Source organism: Oncorhynchus clarkii, chromosome 13, assembly GCF_045791955.1.
Source record: "Oncorhynchus clarkii lewisi isolate Uvic-CL-2024 chromosome 13, UVic_Ocla_1.0, whole genome shotgun sequence".
Classification (NCBI taxonomy): domain Eukaryota; kingdom Metazoa; phylum Chordata; class Actinopteri; order Salmoniformes; family Salmonidae; genus Oncorhynchus; species Oncorhynchus clarkii.
This window is the reverse complement of record NC_092159.1, coordinates 48,684,947-48,706,801: the sequence shown is the minus strand read 5'-3', so window position 1 is coordinate 48,706,801 and position 21,855 is coordinate 48,684,947. Positions and strand designations below refer to the sequence as shown.

At 45.1% G+C, this 21,855-nt stretch overlaps 1 protein-coding gene across 3 annotated transcripts in view; it reads left to right on the top strand.

Annotated features, from left to right (window-relative positions):
* Nucleotides 1–21,855, top strand: part of LOC139364955 (RNA binding protein fox-1 homolog 3-like) — a 409,389-nt gene that overhangs the window by 377,792 nt on the left and 9,742 nt on the right. For all 3 annotated transcript variants that reach the window (XM_071102230.1, XM_071102231.1, XM_071102229.1), the window contains 8 exons: nucleotides 420–473; nucleotides 2,577–2,669; nucleotides 3,466–3,526; nucleotides 3,645–3,698; nucleotides 8,893–9,025; nucleotides 10,316–10,355; nucleotides 16,998–17,056; nucleotides 19,037–19,115. In XM_071102230.1, the coding sequence (XP_070958331.1) occupies nucleotides 420–473; nucleotides 2,577–2,669; nucleotides 3,466–3,526; nucleotides 3,645–3,698; nucleotides 8,893–9,025; nucleotides 10,316–10,355; nucleotides 16,998–17,056; nucleotides 19,037–19,115 (573 nt within the window). The remainder of the gene's footprint in view (nucleotides 1–419; nucleotides 474–2,576; nucleotides 2,670–3,465; nucleotides 3,527–3,644; nucleotides 3,699–8,892; nucleotides 9,026–10,315; nucleotides 10,356–16,997; nucleotides 17,057–19,036; nucleotides 19,116–21,855) is intronic.

Below are 21,855 nucleotides of genomic sequence, written 5' to 3'. Positions count from 1 at the left end.
TTATCTCTCTCTCTCTATCGGTTATATCTCTGTCTCTATCAGTTCTCTCTCTATCGGTTCATGGATTTGAGGAAAGGAGTTTTCCTCAGGATCTGCTTCACATCACAACACAACCTTACAAACAACCACCTTGCTATATGTTGATGTAGCTTTTCTCTGTGTGAAACATCTTCTGTTACTCTAACTCTACTGTGTTTACAATGTTTGTTTAAACAGTTTTTTACATCATTGATTTCATGACATAGAAATAACACAGATAAAACAGTATTTTGCATTAAAGAAAGATAATTTGATAAGATCACAATATATATTTGATATCATTGCAAAACAATTGTAATATTTTGGCATGGCAACAATAACCGTTTTCTTACTCTTTTCATAACTTAATCTCTCCTCTCTTGTCTCCTTTCTCGCCACAGCAATTTGGAAAGATTCTAGATGTGGAGATTATCTTTAATGAGCGAGGATCCAAGGTAAGTGAACTAGAACCCCAGCTGCTTCATTACCATGTACTTCTTCTGTTTAGTAATGATGGCATTAGTGCTGTGTGTACATTGGCTCAGACTACTGCTCTCTAAGCCTGGTCCTGGAGAACTGCGTTCAGACATTAACTCCTCTCTCTGCTGCCTCTTTGGTTGTTGTTCTAGCTTTGTGCTCCAGTTGGGGAATCATTACCCCTGTCAATCAATCAATCAATCAATCAATCAATCAAAATGCACTTCCAGTGCTGTAGCTCTCTGGACCAGGAATACAGACCTCTAGTTTAGAGACTAATAGTAAACCCAGATCAAATATCAAGTGCTCTAGCAAATATAGAACCATCACCGCCAAAACTGACTCAGTGTCTATACATGTACAGTAGCTCTATACCATGTCCTATATAACATCCTCTGGTGTAAACAGCACAGTGCTGGTCATCCACTGTTTATGTAATCGTCTGTGCCAAGCTCCAGAGCATTCCATTCATAAATTAGACAGCCTCCTCTAGCTGGGTGTTCAACCATGAATGGGATCGATTCCCACTCTTACCTGGTAGTTTGGGGTCTGTATAAGGTATGCAGCCAGCCTCCATTTAGGAACCTATACTCTGCTCCAACTCAGCCCCCACAGCCATACAAGATTGAGCACCGGATAAAGCTGCCTCCTCTGCTGTAACAAGCATTTATTGTTTGTGCCCTACAAAGCCATTACCCATGATGCCTCTCTCCTGCACCCTGCACGCTATATAATGAACCTAGCAGGCCATTAATAAACAATCTATTTTCTATGAAGCTTTGGCAATTTGCATTCAATATGTTTGTCTCCTTTGAAAAATGGTGGCTCCACTCTCCCTCCGTGTAAGCTAATTATTTGTGCATGATAAAAAAAGATAGAGGGGCCAACCATAGTCGGGCAAAATGTCCAAAGGATTAATTTTGCCCTCAATTCCTTTTGAATTTATATCTTTATCTCCCTCTCCCCAAGGACAGCTACCGTGTTATTTATGCCAGGAATAGGAGCTCGGAGATCCTGTGTATGCATACAAGATCACAATGCTCTCCATCTCTCACATGTATTATATATCTTCAAGCAATTATCAGCCTGGCCGTGGATCCCTCTCCCTCCCATCCCTCTATATGTATATATAGAAACCAAAGGACTGGGACTTGTTGGGCCAGCATATCTGAAGGCTGGTGATGGATCTCAGGCCCAGTCTCCCAGTCCCCATAACTCAAGCTGGTGACAAAGCCCTCAGGGGAGGGGGCACGTGGGGGTGGAAGATGGGGGATGGGGAGGAGGGTATTTTGGTGTGAGTTTAAAGGCGACATCCCCATTGTAAAGCCAGGTTTTTTTTCCTCCACCTCCTTAGAGGTAGCATGTGATTTATTAATGTACATATGTTGTTGGTAATATTATTATTATTATCAACCAATACCTTGATAGTATGGGAAATGCCATCACATTTTAGACACAGTTAATACAATGATGAATACTAATGTAATGATCTGTCTAAGAAAAAGAGACAACATATGGCTTAATTTAATTGCTACAGTGCATACTTTGGCTATTGTAATGGATTAGAAATGGTTGATGATGGAATTAAACTAAATTGCTTGAAGAATTTATGAATATTCCTTCCGTGCTCAACTTCATCTCATTCCAATGGGGGTTGGGGGTTGTTTTTCATAAGGCTACTGTTGAAGTCTTCACAATAATGATTAGACTATAATGTTGCGTAACAGAGTGTAATGCCTGCGATGCTCAGACACATTCTCCAGAGGTGGTTTGTGGTGTTTAATTGGGTAAAACAGGCAGGTTTGTTAGTGTTTGTGAGGCTGTCATCCTTATCTCTCCTTGGATCTCTCTTTGCTGTTCCTGACATTTCACTAACAACCACACAATTAATTACACCGCTTATATACATCTCTACTTCCTGCTGCTCACCTAGTCCTCTCCTTCTTCTCTCCCTCTCCTTCCCTCTCCTTCCCTCCTTCCTCCTCTCTAATCCCCCTCCTACCCTATCTTTTACCTACCCTGTCTACCTTCCTGTCCCTGTCTGTCTTACTGGCCTGGTGACACACGTGGCTCTCTCTTAGGGCTTTGGGTTTGTAACTTTTGAAACGAGCACAGATGCCGACCGTGCGCGGGAGAAACTAAACGGTACAATCGTAGAGGGACGCAAAATAGAGGTGCTTTTCCTTATTTCCTGTTTCTTCTTCTTCTTCTTCCTCCTGCCTGCTGACCTCTCCCATGCCCCTGCTCTCACCTTTGTCCCACAAGAGACCTGCACATAAGCATGTGCCCGCTATGTGTGCGTGTGTGTGCGTGCATGCATAATGCATAATGGTATGTGTCGGAAGCACTCAGTGGAACTAGGAATCCATACATGTCAAGATGGACGTGCAAGTTGTTCATCATTATGACTGGAGAGGGAATGCATGCTCTCATCATCCCATAAGGACCTCACTGTCACATCTGGATAAAGAAGACCTGTCTACTACCTACCAACACACCCTCTTGACCATTTTGTGTGTGTTTTTTTCTTCATTTTGGTCTTGTTTACTGTAAATGAAGGCCCCTATTCTGTCATTCCCATCAGGTCAATATGGAGGAAATCTAAGGGGTCTGTCTTTTTGTTTTTCTTTTGAATCCATTTGTTTATCCAACCAATTACCTGTGTTGCTTTTGGCTTTTTCTCTTTCATATCCGTAGGTAATTGGTGCATGCTTTCCCACTTGCTACAGTAATTGAATCATCTCAAAAGAAAATGTAAATGAGGAATACATTCATGTAAAGGTGATTCAAGGCCATTGTCTCCTCTGGCTATTTTAACCTCTCCAGTCTTGTGAACCTCTATGGTAATTTTGCATAATTCTGACACATTTTACTGAATTTATGTGGTATTTCTCTGCCAGTCATTTGGTCTGCCTTTTGGAAGGGTATGTTATAACTGTGGCACCATTTTGTTTTTTTGGGGGGGAACAGGTGAATAATGCAACAGCAAGAGTGATGACAAACAAAAAAGTTGCCAATCCGTACACAAATGGTAAGATCTGCCTCTTGTTTAAGCTACAACTTTGTTCAGATACTGTACATGAATGACAATATTTACTAGTTTGGGCTTTTCTCTCTCCCTCTCTCTCTCTCTCTCTCTCCCTCCATAGGCTGGAAGCTGAACCCTGTGGTGGGAGCTGTCTATGGTCCTGAACTGTATGCTGGTAAGAGATCCTTCTCTACTACACTCCTCTAGTCTAGCACCACTCTAACACAACTACACTCCTCTAGTCTAGCACCACTTTAACTCTACTACACTCCTCTAGTCTAGCACCAATCTAACTCTACTACACTCCTCTAGTCTAGCACCAATCTAACTCTACTACACTCCTCTAGTCTAGCACCACTCTAACTCTACTACACTCCTCTAGTCTAGCACCAATCTAACTCTACTACACTCCTCTAGTCTAGCTCCAATCTAACTCTACTACACTTCTCTAGTCTAGCACCACTCTAACTCTACTACACTCCTCTAGTCTAGCACCAATTTAACTCTACTACACTCCTCTATTCTAGCACCACTCTAACTCTACTGCACTCCTCTAGTCTAGCACCAATCTAACTCTACAACACTCCTCTAGTCTAGCACCAATCTAACTCTACTACACTCCTCTAGTCTAGCACCAATCTAACTCTACAACACTCCTCTAGTCTAGCACCAATCTAACTCTACTACACTCTAGCAGTATTTCTATCACACAGACCCAATTGACATCTACCCACTGGTTTTATTAGAATCTGGCTCAGTCTCAACCTGCTTCTAACACACAATTCTCTGTAGATCAAAGTGGATCTGGAATAGAATTGTGGGCCAGATAAGAAGTGGATGATCCAAGCCTCACAGAGAGAGTGGAGGCAGCCTGAGCAATTGTTTGTGGGGTGTGCACTGTAAAGCCGGAAAAAATATTTTAAGACCAAGCCGCCCCAGCAACTGTTATCAGATTGGGGAGGCTGCTGCCGTAGATGGATTTGCCAAGTGCGCCAGATTGACTTTTACAGAGCTAACCGAATAAGGGAGATTGAGTGAGCGATATTGTTGGCACCTTCCCTGTGGAAGGCTGGTATTCCTCATGGTCAGGGTAATGGAGGGATGAGACAAGCTCAGTGGGGTTTTCCCTATCTCTCTCCCTCTACATGCCACATTTATTGCTGTATGTTATATGAACCCTTTGCATTTTAATGAGGGGGAAATGGTACTATTTCATTTGGAAGAAGTGCTGAGCACATCGCGCCACTTTAACGGCTTTCCTTTCTGCTCATTAGACTAAAATCTGTTCATTCCCCGGACAGCTTTACGGCGAACCTCTAAATAACTGTCCATGACAGAAAGCAGTCATCTATCATTTTTATTTCATCTCCAGACCCCCTCACCCTCTTCCTCAACCCCCTCACCCTCCTCCCACCGCTCCCCCGGTTCCAACGCCATCTTCCCTTGACAATTACACCCCCCCCCCCCCCCCCCCCCACACACACACACAACCATCCCTTTCCCAATACACACACACAAACACACTCCTCATGAAATCCTCAGATGCATTCAAAATCATGCAGATCACATACAAATTAATACAAGATATGTTTAAATATATTCACAACACATTTTGCCATAGATTCTCACATTCCTATACAGACATATTCTGACCTTTGCAGCACATACACACACACACGGATACACACACACACAAAACACACACACAAACACTCGCACACACGGATACACACACATGCAAGTACACTAGGCCAAATCATGTAATAAATCAGAGGGAATGTGGACCACCATTCCAGGCAGGGGGAAGCGGGGGGCGATGGTGATTTATTGGCTGCTAATTTTTAAGACGTCTTGACATAGCACTGAAGTTTGCCAAGCCTAAACGACAACATATGCTTGCCAGCTGGGGAGATGGGAAGCATAAATAAGAGATACATTTCTGTAACAAAAAACCTAACTAGGAGCCAACAGGTCAGCCTTTAAAAAACAGCTGACCATGTTTTTGATCATTTTGTTATGACCCCGAATGAAGAAACACATTTTAGTGGTTCCATCCATGGAGTTATTCTTGAATAATCATGACTATATTTAATATACTTTGGGTGGGAGTGAAATGGGATGTAATGGTGATTAATCACTGTTTATCAGTCCTCATTTCTGTGCGGGAGATCAGTGAAATTGGGAGCCATAAATCGTGGCGTGGTGACAGCGCACTCCGTCTCCATTCGTCCTGGCGCTACAGGTTTATTGTCCTCAAAACCCATTCAGGAGAATGAGGGATGAGAGCTTCACGCAGTCTCCCCACTCTTAACCTCATGCAGGGTACACTGGCTCCTCCTACTGATGGGAGGCTGCATGGCGGTGACTGGGGTAGTGGCGGCGCCAGCCCTGTGGTGTGTACCCCCGGGCCCGTGTCCTCGGCTGCCTCCTGCCTCCTCTCCCCTGCAACCCAAACCTTCCCTGGAGCCCTCAGTAAGGGGGCTGTGGAGAGGTCCTGTGAACAGCAGGCGCATTAGGTTCCCACTCAAATGGACTGGGGGTGGGGGGTTTTAGGGCAGAGACAGATAGCATTGTCTAGTATGGGGGATATTTTCGTAGAGACATTTTCAGGGAGAAATGTATATTACTCTGAAAATATGAATATTATGTAATACCTCAACCCATGAATGATGGTAGGATGTATTCCAATGGTTTATTTCCTAGTCTTTTCTATAGCATGGTGTGTCAATTTCAGGACCATGGACAGCTACCAAGCAGCTCTGCCAGCCTACACGAATCAGGGAATCCATTTCAAACAAGCACTATACGAGTCAGAGAGACCCTTCTTCTCTCTCTGCTACTAATTCCTAAGGGGATAGAAGGAGATGAGTAGAGCTCTTGATGTTTTCACTTCCAAAGGTGAAGTTTGGTGTGGACTGTCTGAAAGCCACAAGCTGAGTAAATGACAGAATAGAAAGGCTAATTGTCATCTTAATATATCTGGACATATCCTCTCATTGTTGAGGGGATAATTAAGCTCCTGTGGCTTGATTAGATTAAGCTATTTTGGGTCCCCAGTGCTTAGATTAAGTGCTCATTCCACAGATTTATTTGAGCAGGACGCATTAAAGAGATCAACATTGTGAAAATTGTTGGTGTTTTTTTTTACAAGGCTGGTTTTGACCCCATCATTTGCACAGAGCAGGATTAGGAGAGGTTAGGTCCGACTGGATGGCTTGCTGTGTAAAGGTATTGAGCTCCCCTCAACTTGACACATTTGACATATGAGGTGCGGTGTGACCCTGTCGCCCTCCAGCACATTACTCCGGTTTTCCCCCAGCCATCCATCCTCTCTCTCAGAAAGGTGTTTGACTTTGGTGGCTAGACCAGGTTTGTGCTCCCATACGCCGCTGTAGCTGTTGTTGCTTTTCATGGGTTTACCAAAGTGTGACAACAGCTTTTGATTTATGGGTTATTATTGAAGCAGTGTAGCCTATCGCCAACTCATTATGAGTTTACATCCACATATATCATAGCACGCAGATTGAATACAACACCACCCCAAACCCCCCCCACCCCCCCACACACACCTAAAAGAAGGAAATACAAGATTTGGAGCCCAAAAATGCTAGCGATTTGTACAAGGGAGAAAGAAAAAAAAACTGAAAATATGAAAGAGGATTGTTTTTGCCCTTTAGCAGCTGAGCCTATATGTCAGACTCCCAAAAAGAGACTCATTTAAATGTCAAGGTCAGCATTATAAATCACCAAAGCGAAAGGGCCACCTTGTGATTCTTACCAGTCTATTGCTGCTGCGTCGGCAGCAAACAAAGTGCCCCGGCTGCTCGGGAGGAAACAGGGGCGTTTCCCGCCCAAATGAGATGCAGGCGTTGAATATGTGTGGAGCCCCTAATGGAGGGAGATGTTAGTGGCGTCAGACATTAGACCTGGCTGTTCGTGTTTTTAAAAGCACCACTAATCTGTCTCCCTGTCAGCAGGGTTGCTGGTGTGTACCGTTCATTAGGAAGCTTCCCAATCCCATCCACCTGCAGAGTTAACACTACATTACACTACATACAGCCAGCCGTAATGGTCATTGTCCTCCAGGCCAAATCCTACACCGGCGCATAGGAGTGCTTCTATACGAGGTATCATATAACTCCATTGCAGACTTACTGTAAAATCACTAGGTGGGATTCCACTGTGTCTAGTTTTGCTCCTGTGAGTCCATTGGAAGATCATTTGATAGTGTTATGAATGTGTTGTATGTCTGATCTCCTGCTCCTCCCTATATACCCCCCACCCCTCCTCCTTTTCCTACACATGTACACCCCAGCCTCACTGCAGACTGGAGGCCTGTGATGAATTCACCCAAAACATGTCACGGTAATTAATTAATCAGTCCAGGGGAGATGAGGAGGATGAAGAATAATAGACGTGATGGGGTAGCAGTGTTGTGAGGAGGAGGAGAGGAGAGGGGGAGACTAGGGTGAGAGCAGGAGGAGCCTTTAACGCAGGACCAGGTTGAGAGAGAGAGAGAGAGAGAAAGAGAGAGAGAGAGAGAGAGAGAGAGAGAGAGAGATGTGTTTGTATGCAGGGCTGCAGTTCGTAATCAAACAGTGACTGGACTGATTGAAGGTTAAGGAGAGATCTGGGGATCGCCCAGCCCTGAGGCTTGTCCTCTAATCTGTAACCATGGAACTTATAATGCTGACCCTGGCACCTCCCCCCCAACACCCCCCACCCATCACCATTGGCTGTTAAGCGCTGATGGAGGACAAGCGTGGGGCTGTGATAGGCTGGGAGGAGTCACAGATGGGGTGTGGGATGGGGTCAGCCGGATGTTTGGGACTCAGTGGTCCCGCCATCCAGCCCATCTGCTCCGTGCTCCCCCAGGACCTGCACATCCAGCATGGCTACACAGCAACCTTCACCTCCCGCCTGTCTCTGTCTGGACTACAGCACCACACAACACTGCCCCTTACCTACCTACAACAACCTTCCCCCTCAGCTAGCATACTGTTGCCTCAACCAGGTGGAAGCCACAGTGTGGAACTGGTGGGATTGCATCCATTACCAGGCTGTGTTTCAAGGCTAGCCCTGGGTGGCGAGGGAGGCGGTGGCAGGCGGCGTCAGGAAGGATGCGTACAGCAAATGTGGATCCTTGCTGAGTACGGCACAAAGCAGTGGGTTGGGGAAGGGGAGAGTGCTCGATGAGGCACACCCAGAAAAGATTACATCTAATGTTTCCTTGTCTTTCCCTAATGTATTCTGTCATAGGAGAAACCACTGCCACATGTCTTTATATAATGTGTTCGTTCTGTCAGTAAGGTAAGCAATGCCAACATTCCATCTCTCTAAAGCCCTCCTTCCTATGTGTTTCTCCACAGTAACAGGTTTCCCTTACCCGGCCACAGGGGCTACGGTGGCCTATAGGGGTGCCCACTTGCGAGGCCGGGGGCGGGCTGTGTACAACACCTTCCGCACAGCACCTCCACCACCACCTATTCCAGCCTATGGAGCGTGAGTATCTGTGGACCTGTAGTACACTATACTGACAACATCGACAATCAACCATTAGAACAGTTTTACTCTCAAATGTTTGGGTGCTGCATTTGCAAACAATTGTGTTATTTCATTTGTGTGCAATTGTGCTTGAGTGCAGCATGTGTATGTCTGTCTGTCTATCTGTGTGTGTGTGTGTGTGTGTGTGTGTGTGTGTGTGTGTGTGTGTGTGTGTGTGTGTGTGTGTGTGTGTGTGTGTGTGTGTGTGTGTGTGTGTGTGTGTGTGTGTGTGTGTGTGTGTGTGTGTGTGTGTGTGTGTATGTGCATGCGTGTACATGAATATGTGTGTTCCAAAGGATGTATATCAAAGCCATAGGGAGCTATAGAAAGCAGAGATAGCATGTTACTGGGCAGGTCTCACTGGACCGTGATGATCTCCTGGTTGATGTGAAGCATTCAGGCTCACACTCCTCTCTTATATTTGCACACTGCCTGCCTGCCTGGCTGGCTGCCTGCCTGGGTGTCTAGGTGTCTGGGTGGCAATGGGAGTGTAGGGGAGAGGAGAGGTCTAGCTAACCATAGGCCTAGCCTGGCTGCCTGGCTATCTGTGATTAGATCCGGGCCTGTCTGTGGCGATGAGTGGAGAGTAGAGGGGAGGAGAGGAGAGGGGAGGGGAGGGCTCCAGTGATGAAGACAGGTCCTAGGACTCTGGTTCCCATACACCTCCCACCCACTCTGGGGCTCTACGTTCCCCTCCCCTCCTCTCCACTCCTCTCCCCAACTCCTTGCTTCTCCTTTCTTCTCCCCACCTCCTCTCCTCTCCCCACCTCCTCTCCTCTCCCCACCTCCTCTCCTGACTTCCCAGTGATTTATATGTTAGCATCATGTGACCGTGCTCCTTCCCTGCTGAGCTCCCTCTTTTCATCCCTCCTTCCCTTTCTCTTCCTCCTTTACCTCCCTCCCTCCACCGTAGCCTCCTGACAACACTGCAGTGACTGGAAATACAATTTATTTGTTTTTTCCAGAGCAGAACATTTCATGGGAGTTGTGAAATGGCTGCATTTCCACCCCTTAATATGTCATTCATTATTTGTGGTGTGCAGCAGCCGGTAAGAGCTGACCCTGTGGATGTGCAGAGCCACTTCCATCACTCTTGTTTTCCGCCATGCAGATGTCTGCTTGACTTGCTCTCATTGGAAATAGGCTAGGTTCTAAACATCAGTGTGCTGATCCAATCTGTCTGCATATAAAACCACACAGAACCCAGATGAACTAAGGCCTTTCCACCATTGCTCTCTCATTTCACAGAGTGGTGTACCAGGATGGCTTCTACGGAGCAGAAATCTATGTAAGTACCGTTGTCTCTTTCTCTCTCTGCGTGCTCAGATGAAACAGAAGTAAAGCAGACAAAAGCAGCCAGCCCTGGAGACTAAAACACCATCTCTGCAGCCCCCAGCGTTCCCCCTGCCTCTCTGCCAAGCCCGCGTCGATTAGGCATCTCTCTGCCGTGCCAAGAAACCCGACAACAAAATGTAAAACCCCCTCAGCTCCTCCCTCCTCTCCCTCTCTCTCTTATGATGTCAGACTTTGGCAAACAGACAGATCCGAACTCAGTGTCCCGTGTCAAGTCGGTCGTCTCTCCCCTTTAAATGGCTTTTGGAGGTGGCTTGTTTCCGCCCTTTATCTGTACCTGTACCTGTCTCTGTCTGTGTGTGTGTGTGTGTGTGTGTGTGTGTGTGTGTGTGTGTGTGTGTGTGTGTGTGTGTGTGTGTGTGTGTGTGTGTGTGTGTGTGTGTGTGTGTGTGTGTGTGTGTGTGTGAGAGTGTGTGTGTGTGTGTGTGTGTGTGTGTGTGTGTGTGTGTGTGTGTGTGTGTGTGTGTGTGTGTGTGTGTGTGTGAGTGTGTGTGTGTGTGTGTGTCTTGTCTGGGTGGGGACAAACCTCTCTCTCTGTCTAGCCCAGGGGGCCTGCGTGGAGCCTTAGTGGGACAGCATGGGGCGTTAGTGGGCCTGTGTTTTGTGGGGCCTTAGTGGGCCTGTGTGCCTCCAAGCCATCACGGTGTGAGAGATAAGAGGAGCGGAGGAAGATAAAGGGATTAAGCTTCCCTCTGGGGCTGTTCATGCAGGCAGGGGCCACAGCACACATAGCGTCAGGCCGGCCCCAGTGCACGCTGCCCTTCACAGAGAAAAGCGGGATACTGTGGAGATAATGCTGAAATTACCAGGCTGCCCCAGTTTGACAGCAGTCCAAGCGTTTGGGGGGGGGGGGGGATTTGTCGTTTAAATCTGTATTTTTTTTTTGTTCCTCTCTGTCCTCTGCAATAGGGAAATGACAGCAGGCGCAGACAACAGTGCTACTGATTGCCTCTTACTTTAACCCTGTCTGCATACGAGCAAAGGGCCGGTGTCTGGGAACAAAGGTGCTGGACTCCACAATGATATATGGCTCAAACAAAGCCCCATGTCGTAGCACTGTTTGTGAGGGGCTGTTAGCGACACCAGCGGAGGGAACAGTGTAGAGGAAAAGTGGCTTAATGTGGTCCTGTCGGCCCTGGGCGTTTGGCCTCCCTCCCTCCTCTCCTCACCTCCAGCTAAGCCCTGGGTCTCAGTGCCCTCTGACCAGTCCTGGGGTATCTCGCCCCATCGCTCAAGCCGTCAGCCTTTCCCCCTGTGCTTTACTGCCATTAGTTTTGGCAGTGGCCACTGCATGGACACTGAACGGCTTCAGACTGCCGGAGTGCGCCCAGAGGTCTCCTGTGACAACAACAGCAAGTCCCACAAGCCTCTCTGTCCTCCACTATCATTCAGAAGACAGTAGCCATGTCTGTCACTGTCATGACCTAGTCAAATTCCATTCATTTCAACAGTCCTGAAGCACTTGCCATTAAAAAGATAATCCAGGATGATACCACAACATGAGATCTTGCTTCACAGGGAGTATATTAGGAATGGATGTATTCATATTCATGCACACACACTGGGGCGAGACACAATAACAAATGTGTTGCACTGTTGTGGGCAGGATTTGACATGTGTGCAAGTGATTTATTGTGGCTGTGTGTTGTTGGGTTTTGTTGCTGTAATCAGCAGCACTGTCCCAGAGCATGGCCATCCCACAGGAACTCCTCTGCCTGGCCTTAGCCATGACTTCCTGCCTCCATGGGCAGGGAGGATGACTCAAATACAGCGCCTGGCCCATCTGCCCTCTGACCTGATTCCCCAAAGAGCCCTGGCCACAGTCCTTAGACGTTCCATCTCCACGGTAGTGTAGCTCGCCTTTGGACTAATAGAAAACATGTATTATTACCAGCCTCCTATTAGTGCTGAGCGATTAACTGGAATGTTGGTTATTTTTCCCCCTTTTTACTTCTGTGAGCTCAATGCACACTTTCCGCAGTTTCTCTATAGATTAATCAGATCAAGCCCAAACTGTGCGGTGTAGGAGGGAGTTGTAGTTTCCAACAGGCCAATATTCTACATAGTTTAGAGCAGAAAACGTGGTAATTAACCACCTACTTGTCCGGTCTGTGTGGGTGCACTGAGAGGGACTAGAAGAGACAGAAAACGTGGGTAATTAACCACCTACTTGTCCGGTTTGTGTGGGTGCACTGAGAGGGACTAGAAGAGACAGAAAACGTGGATAATTAACCACCTACTTGTCCGGTTTGTGTGGGTGCACTGAGAGGGACTAGAAGAGGCAGAAAACGTGGGTAATTAACCACCTACTTGTCCGGTTTGTGTGGGTGCACTGAGAGGGACTAGAAGAGACAGAAAACGTGGGTAATTAACCACCTACTTGTCCGGTTTGTGTGGGTGCACTGAGAGGGACTAGAAGAGACAGAAAACGTGGGTAATTAACCACCTACTTGTCCGGTTTGTGTGGGTGCACTGAGAGGGACTAAAAGAGACAGAAAACGTGGGTAATTAACCACCTACTTGTCCGGTTTGTGTGGGTGCACTGAGAGGGACTAGAAGAGACAGAAAACGTGGGTAATTAACCACCTACTTGTCCGGTTTGTGTGGGTGCACTGAGAGGGACTAGAAGAGACAGAAAACGTGGGTAAGTAACCACCTACTTGTCCGGTTTGTGTGGGTGCACTGAGAGGGACTAGAAGAGACAGAAAACGTGGGTAATTAACCACCTACTTGTCCGGTTTGTGTGGGTGCACTGAGAGGGACTAGAAGAGACAGAAGACGTGCGATCGAGGAGAGAGAGGAGTTGCTTCGGGAGGTATCTCTACCTGAAAATATATGATCTAAGTGATTGATATTTAGTATTCAGCCGTCGTAAAAGTATGCCTTGTTTACTTTGAAGAACTATTTAAACAGTGATTTTGTCAGACAGCAGCTCAATAGAGATGATGACTTAGAATGAAATAGAAAAGTTATAAAATAAAACAAATGTAATATACACAACAACTAAAATATATTATTAAAGTAAAGTCGTGTGAATAAAACATGAATAAGTGGTAAGCAGTTACTACCATCATGGGACTTGTATTCATTGTTTTATTCTGTGTTGTTACACCATTCAACCCACACAATAAATAGTGCATTTCATGTAAAAAAAAATATATATTGTCATGGAAAACTGTGATTCTTTTTTAATAATCAAACCGAAACCGAACCGACCTCAAAAAGCACTCTCAGCACTACCACCTATATACCCATCGTAGGATGGAGATGGGCCAATGCTCCATTGGTGCTAATAGAAAAACAGTAGGTGAACAGCTTCATTTTTCAGTTGGAGTAATGACTGCTCTCCCCAGTGAAGTTTTTAATTCCTTCTCCCACTCTGGCAAATTAATACACAGGTCCTGACTTCCCAAACACTAAAAAAGAAAGTATTCAAACCCCTTGACTTATTCCATATTTTGTTGTGTTACAGCCTGAATTCAAAATGGATTAAATATATATATTTTTCCCCATAATGACAAAGTGAAAACATGTTTTTAGAAATGTTTGCTAATTTATTGAAAATTAATTATAGAAATATCTATTCACATAAGTATTCACACATGTTTGAATCATCTTTGGTCTTTCTGGGTAAGTCTCTAAGTGCTTTGCACATCTGGATTGTACAATATTTGCACATAATTACTTTTAACATGATTCAAGATCTGTCAAGTTGGTTGTTGACCATTGATAGACAGCCATTTTCAAGTCTTGCCATAGATTTTCAAGCTGATTTAAGTCAAAACTGTATCTGGGCCACTCAGGAACATTCAAAGTCATCTTGGTAAGCAACTTTTAGGTTATTGTCCTGCTGAAAGGTGAATTTGTCTGACAGTGTCTGTTGGAAAGCAGACTGAACCAGGTTTTCCTCAAGAATTTTGCCTGTACTTAGCCTCTTACTTCTACCCCCTCCTTTTTCGAACATTCTGTTAAAAATCGCGCAACTTTTCAGCGTCCTGCTACTCATGCCAGGAATATAGTATATGCATATGATTAGTATGTGTGGATAGAAAACACTCTGAAGTTTCTAAAACTGGTTAAATCACGGCTGTGACTATAACAGATTGTGTGTTTCATTGAAAAACGCAAGAAAAACTGCTCTCTGAAAGCTAAAAATAATTTCCATAAGTCACTTCCACGAGTTGTTAAAAGAGGACAAAATTTAATATCGACCTGCATGCAATTCATACAAATTCCACACGATGTCGCCATTGTCGTCATTTTCAATTGAATTAATTGTTGGAAAATCCATCTATCTGGCATCCGTTTCTTCCAGTCTTCACCCGGATGTTGTTAATGAAGACATTGGTAGCCATTGATTTGCAAACGAGGAGCTATTGAATATACATCGCCCTGTAATCATTTTGATAGATTATAAACGTTTACTAATACCTAAAGTTGGATTACAAAAGGATTTCGAAGTGTTTTGTGAAAGTTTATCGTCGACTTTTTTAATTTAAAAAAATTACGCAGCGTTTAAAAACGATGTTTTTTTCTGAATGACACAGCTTCCATACAAAGCTATTTTGGGTATATATGGACCGATTTAAACGAAAAAAAGACCCAATAGTGATGTTTATGGGGCATATAGGAGTGCCAAGAAAGAAGCTCGTCAAAGGTAATGAATGTTTTATATTTTATTTCTGCGTTTTGGGTAGCGCCGGCTACCGCAAAATCTGTTGTTTACGTGTCGTGCTGGTATTTTGGGGGGTGCATGCTATCAGATAATAGCTTCTCATGCTTTCGCCGAAAAGCATTTTAAAAATCTGACTTGCTGGCTAGGTTCACAACGAGTGTAGCTTTAATTCAATACCCTGCTTGTGAATTTTGATCAAGGTTTGAGTTGTAACGAGTACATTTAGCATTTAGCGTAGCGCATTTGCATTTCCAGGTGCCTACTTGAGACGTCTGCGTCTCAAGTAGCATCAAGAAGCTTTAGCTCAATTCCGTTTATTTTAATCTTTAAAACAAGCAAGCCCATAACATGATGCAGCCACCACCATGCTTGAAAATATGAGGAGAGGTACTCAGTGATGTGTTGTGTTGGATTTGCCCGAAACTTAACGCTTTGAATTCAGGACATAAAGTTAATTTCTTTACTTTAAATTGTTTTTACTTTAGTGCCTTATTGCAAACAGGATACATATTTTGGAATATTTTTATTCTATACAGGTTTCCTTCTTTTCACTCTGTCAATTAGATTAGTATTATGGATTAACTACAATGTTATTGATCTATCTGCAGTTTTCTCCTGTCACAGCCAATAAACTCAAAACTGTTGGCATCGTGGTGAAATCCCTGAGAGGCTACCTTCCTCTCCGGTAACTGAGTTATGAAGGACGCCTGTATCTTGTAGTGACTGGGTGTGTTGATACACCATCCATAGTGTAATTAATAACTTCACCATGCTCAAAGGGTTATTCAATGCCTACTTTTATATTTTTACCAATCTACCAAAAGGTGCCCTTCTTTGCAAGGCATTGGAAAACCTCCCTGGTCTTTGTGGTTGAATCTGTGTTTGATATTCACTACTTGGCTGAGGGAATTTACAGATGATTATATGTGTGGGGTACAGAGATGAGGTAGTCAAACACTATTATTGCACACAGAGTGAGTCCATGCAACTTATGTGACTTGTTAAGCACCTTTTTACTCCTGAACTTATTTAGGCTTGCCATAACAAAGGGGTTGAATTCTTATTGACTCAAGGCATTTCAGCCTTTGATTTTTTATGAAATTGTAAACATTTCTAACTTCCACTTTGACATCATGGGGTATTGTTGGTAGGCCAGCATCTCACAGCATCTCAATTCAATCCATTTTAAATTCAGGCTGTAACACATCAGCATGTGGAAAAAGTCAAAAGGTGTGAATAGTTTCTGAAGGTGCTGGACGTCTTGGTTTGCTCCTGTGCAACACAGTACGTGTAAAGAAAAGGGGGTCTCTTCAATAATGCAGCAGGCCGTTGCTGCTTCGCCATTCTGAATGAGGGATGAATTTGGGGAGCGTTAACACACCACCGTTCTGTTCTTTCTCATGTGGACCATGTTGTGCACCTACTGTCACGCACTGTGCCACAGAGGGAACGCATGGCTCTCCTCCCCAGTCTCACAGGGGATCATTCATTCTCCGCTGCCTCAGCTACCAAATATTAAACAGCTCCCTCTGTCTGTGTCCCTCTGTCTGTGTCCCTCTGGCTGTGTCCCTCTGGCTGTGTCCCTCTGTCTGTGTCCCTCTGGCTGTGTCCCTCTGGCTGTGTCCCTCTGGCTGTGTCCCTCTGGCTGTGTCCCTCTGGCTGTGTTCCAACCCTTGCCTCAGTGCATACTCTTCCATTTAAAGAAATGAGACTTTTTGAACGATTTCATATGAATACTTGAAAAATGAATAGAATATGCAGTTTTGAAATGTTCCCAACAATGGAAAATGTTTCAAACCCGATGTTGGATCTTTTAGTAAATGCGTGCTATTACTTGTTTGAGAATACTGGTAATACACATGCTGTTGTGGGTGGTTGTGTAACTGTCTGAGTTTCCAACAGGGGGGCTACGCTGCGTACCGATACGCCCAGCCCACCACCGCTGCTGCCTACAGTGACAGGTGAGTACATTCCACCTGCTGCATAACATAAAACACATAATATTACTTGAACAAATGAAAGACCATTGATATTGATATTGTGATGGATTCAATTAGAAGTTGTGACAAGTGACTTCAACCTTTCCCCCACTCTTCAAAGTATCTCCCACATAGAAGGGTGAAGATAAACTCGCTCTGGAGTTGAGACCCTCCCTCAGATTGAACTGTCCATTAGGAGATCCACTATGGCCTCAGGCTAAAGCACACAAAAAAGTAACCTTGTTCGACAAGATGATCTATCCCATGCCTCTCTGCCTTTGACGGGCGAGAGGGCATATCAACTGTATTTTTGAATGGCCTGCGGTCTGCGCGAGGAAGGGAGAGAGGGAGAGAGGGATGGATGAGCAGGGACTCTATCACTTCTGACTGATGTCATCCGGGTTCAGGTGTGCTCCGTTTGAGGAGGTGTGGCTGATTCATTCGGGCCTTCAAAGTCAGGCTGGATGTGGGCTGGTTTGGGAATCTAATCTGGGAGGGATTGAGCATGTCACTTGTGATAACGTACACCCTGCCTGAGAACCTGAAGATCATATCGATAATGTGAGATTTATCTGGCCTCACCGCACTGTGAATTATGAGCATCCGTGCTCGGAGGGAGCAGAAATTGGACAGCAGCTTTTTCCTCTGGGAGTGATTTAATTCCTGTTTCTCTTGCCTATATTTTCCTCCTGAGATTTAATGTAATTCTCCCGAGTTGTTTGTTTTGCTTTGTTTTGCTTCCCTTGTCTGTTTGTTTCTTTTTGAATAAGCGGTCATGCCCATTGGATCAATAGGGGTTTGTCTCAGCAATACCTTATCAGACTTACCAGCGGAGCAATCAGCCAATCATGAAAGGAGGTCACAGGGATCATAAGAGGCTTGTAAAATCCCCATAAAAAATGAAACATTCATTTTTCAAAATGCTTGTGCCCACAGGCCTGATGTGTATTACCGAGGCCCTGCCAGGGGCCAATCAGCGTAGTGAAGCCGCGTGACGTACGTTCTGAGGGGCCGTTTGACCTCGAGGTGGTTAGCAATGCCACTCTGGTGAGAGCCCATTTTGTAGATAGATTAGCCTTAGTGGGCCTCTGGGGTTTGGTGCTCACAGTAGATAAGAGTATCACAGAGACCACCCCTGACCATGTCATGGTACAGCCCATCCTCTCCCCTGGAGCCTTCTCATCCAGCTCCTTCCCCCTCCACGTCCTGCTCACTGACCTTGGGTGTTGGACTCCAATGGGACACACCATATTTATATCTTATATAACTCAATGTCCTCCTCGCCCCGCTCTAGCCTTGTAGGCTGGATGTCTTGTCTCCTTAAGGAAAATGACATTTCTCCCTCTCTCCTCTTGGTTTTTATTCCTGGTTGATTTGGTGCCCTCAGTGCTTGGCTGGGAGTGCCTTATCTGCTCCGTACAGACCCTCATTTGCAAGCGAGCATTGAAGAAAAAAAGTAAATAAAGGAATATGTGAAGTCGAGTAAATAAATAAATAAGGCACACATCTTGTCCTGTCTCAGAAGGAAATTGGAAGGATTAGTTCCAAACCAGCAACAATGAAAAGACAGTGGTGTGAGCCCACTGTTCAGCTTGGGTAAACAACAGCAGGGTGAGAGCGTACACAGACTGGGCCCAAGCCCTCCAGCACCTCTATCTTTCTCTTTCTTTCTCTCTTTCTCTCTCTCTCTCTGTTTCTCTTTCTCTCACCCCTCAGTACCCATCACTGCCAACTAATCGAGGTGACAGTGAAAAGGACAATGTGTATTCACAGAGAATGATCCAACCACCTTTGAACTCCTTTTCTACTCAGCCTTGTATCATTTTCTAAACCAGGGGGTAGAGAGAGGGAAATAATTGTTTTAGAGACTTGAAAGTGTTGACTTTAGGGCCAAGTATCAAACAAGCATTGAAAATATACTCAATGTCAATGGCCCTAATCTCCTGGCCTTTTCCATTGCAGCTATGGCAGAGTCTATGCAACAGCAGACCCCTACCACCACACAATCGGCCCTGCCGCTACATACAGTGTGGGGACCATGGTAAGTACGCTCTCGCTTTCCTCTGCACCCTGTTGTTGGCTAGCCACACTAACACAGAGCAGAGGCCGCCAGCTGCAGTACGCTCTCGCTTTCCTCTGCACCCTGTTGTTGGCTAGCCACACTAACACAGAGCAGAGGCCGCCAGCCGCAGTACTCTCTCGCTTTCCTCTGCACCCTGTTGTTGGCTAGCCACACTAACACAGAGCAGAGGCCGCCAGCTGCAGTACTCTCTCGCTTTCCTCTGCACCCTGTTGTTGGCTAGCCACACTAACACAGAGCAGAGGCCGCCAGCTGCAGTACTCTCTCGCTTTCCTCTGCACCCTGTTGTTGGCTAGCCACACTAACACAGAGCAGAGGCCGCCAGCTGCAGTACTCTCTCGCTTTCCTCTGCACCCTGTTGTTGGCTAGCCACACTAACACAGAGCAGAGGCCGCCAGCTGCAGTACTCTCTCGCTTTCCTCTGCACCCTGTTGTTGGCTAGCCACACTAACACAGAGCAGAGGCCGCCAGCTGCAGTACTCTCTCGCTTTCCTCTGCACACTGTTGTTGGCTAGCCACACTAACACAGAGCAGAGGCCGCCAGCTGCAGTACTCTCTCGCTTTCCTCTGCACCCTGTTGTTGGCTAGCCACACTAACACAGAGCAGAGGCCGCCAGCCGCAGTACTCTCTCGCTCCAGGAGCACTCGGAGATAAAGACCATTGAACTAAGCCAAGTCAGTGGGCTTTATTTCCTCTTGTCATGCTGTTTGGCACAACCTAGTGGAGTGCAGCAGAATTCCCTAGCATGTGGTCATTGTGAATTCAGTGAAATGGATTTGTTTCATGTTATGTCACACAAGCTCACCTCATACATACAATATTAATTTGATTCAGGCTTTTTACTGCTAAAATGGGAATGATCACTACAACTAATTCAATCCAAACACAAGGGCATCTTCAACACTAGTATAATCATTCTATTCCTGCCACTATTCAACTACAAATGAGTTGTTCCATTCTTCCTTTCAGCCAAACTCTAAACTTAAAGGGGTGAAGTTGAATGGTTAATGTCTGTTTTTAGCTAGCTTTTGCAGCTAACATCAAAGATGAAAATAATATCAGTAAAAGACCATCCTATAATGGGGAGATAGTTTCTTAATGTTTTGTTTTACAATGAGGGCATGGCACTGGGCTCATAGACTAATTTGAAAGATTAACGACCATCAAACGCATGCAGCAGTGTGCCGTGGGACATGGAAGAGAAAGAGAGGGATGGGGGGAGGGAGTTCTCTCACTCACCCCTCCAGTCCACAAGGTTGATGGGACGAGCGCTCTCTGCCAGACAAATGGCTTAAATGTACCATTCCGGCATGCATGCGATTTTTCAACAACATAAAAAACAGCGTACAGTTCCCCGGTGCAGCTGCTAGCTAAAAGCTTTCATTAATTAAGACATTTATTTTTTTCCTCTTCATTTACTTAATTAAAAACTGTGCTTCTTTTCCTCCAAATTTCCTTCCCTTCTCTGCCACTCTTAGTCACCCTTTCTTAGCCAGGCTGAATTTGGCCCTTCATGTCTGAGCTTGGGTTGTGTGTTGAGGGGATCACTGTGGTGGGGTGGAAGCTGGTGAGGTGCGAGACCCTGGTAGTGAATAAACCATCTTGACACAATAGGAGTTCAGATCAGAGACACACCATGAAATAGATTCAGGAAAAAATTGGTTTGGTTACTAATTCTTTAGTCCTCTTTGATTAATGGTTCCAAAAGAGAGAGCAGCGATTTTTGCATTTAGAAACCTTTCAATAATTAGTTCCTCCGAGATTGCTGAAAATTCTCTTTGCTGATTTCCAGCGTGCAAAGAAATTGCAAATGCTTTTTTATACTGATGAAAATGTTATACAAGCAAGAGGGTTCCTTTAAATTAAGGGATATTAGCCTTTGAAGGTTTGGGGCTTGCTCAGAGTACATGAGATATTGTGTGTGTGTGTGTGTGTGTGTGTGTGTGTGTGTGTGTGTGTGTGTGTGTGTGTGTGTGTGTGTGTGTGTGTGTGTGTGTGTGTGTATGTGTGTGTGTATGTGTGTATGTGTATGTGTATGTGTATGTGTATGTGTATGTGTATGTGTATGTGTATGTGTGTGTGTGTGTGTGTGTGGGTGTGTGTGTGTGTGTTTGCCCTGGTTATCCAGAGCATGGCAGTAGACCTAGGGAGCAATATCCTCTGGTGAAATACACATCCAGAAAGGTGTGGGCGCCATGGTTGGACTTGAAAGAGAATTATGATTAAACTCCTTTGAACTTAATTCGCTTTGGTTGGATCTATGACATTGTTGTAGCCTGGAAAGCCATTCCGTGAGGAATGTTTTCCTACAGTCAAAAGCATGAAACAAGCACAGTATTTTCCAATTTGTTGCTTATTAATGTAATTAATGCATGGAAACTGCATTTGAGGGCGGGGCCCACTTCTCCATGTGGCAAGCCAAAAGAAGAATATTGATATCTAGGAAAGGATTTTTCTCTCTGGTACAAATATCAAAATGATTTCAGACTAAGTTCATACTTTATCACTACCAGGTTCTTTATCCTCCAGCTCCAACACCTGGACCCCCCGTCCTCAGAACACACACATACCCAACTTCTGCATACTCTAATGAACAATAACTATTATTACTTTGATTAAACCAGCTCAATTAAATGTTATTTAATCCCATGCCCTTCAGACACAGACGTTTTAACAAAACCAATAAAGGAAGGAAATTTG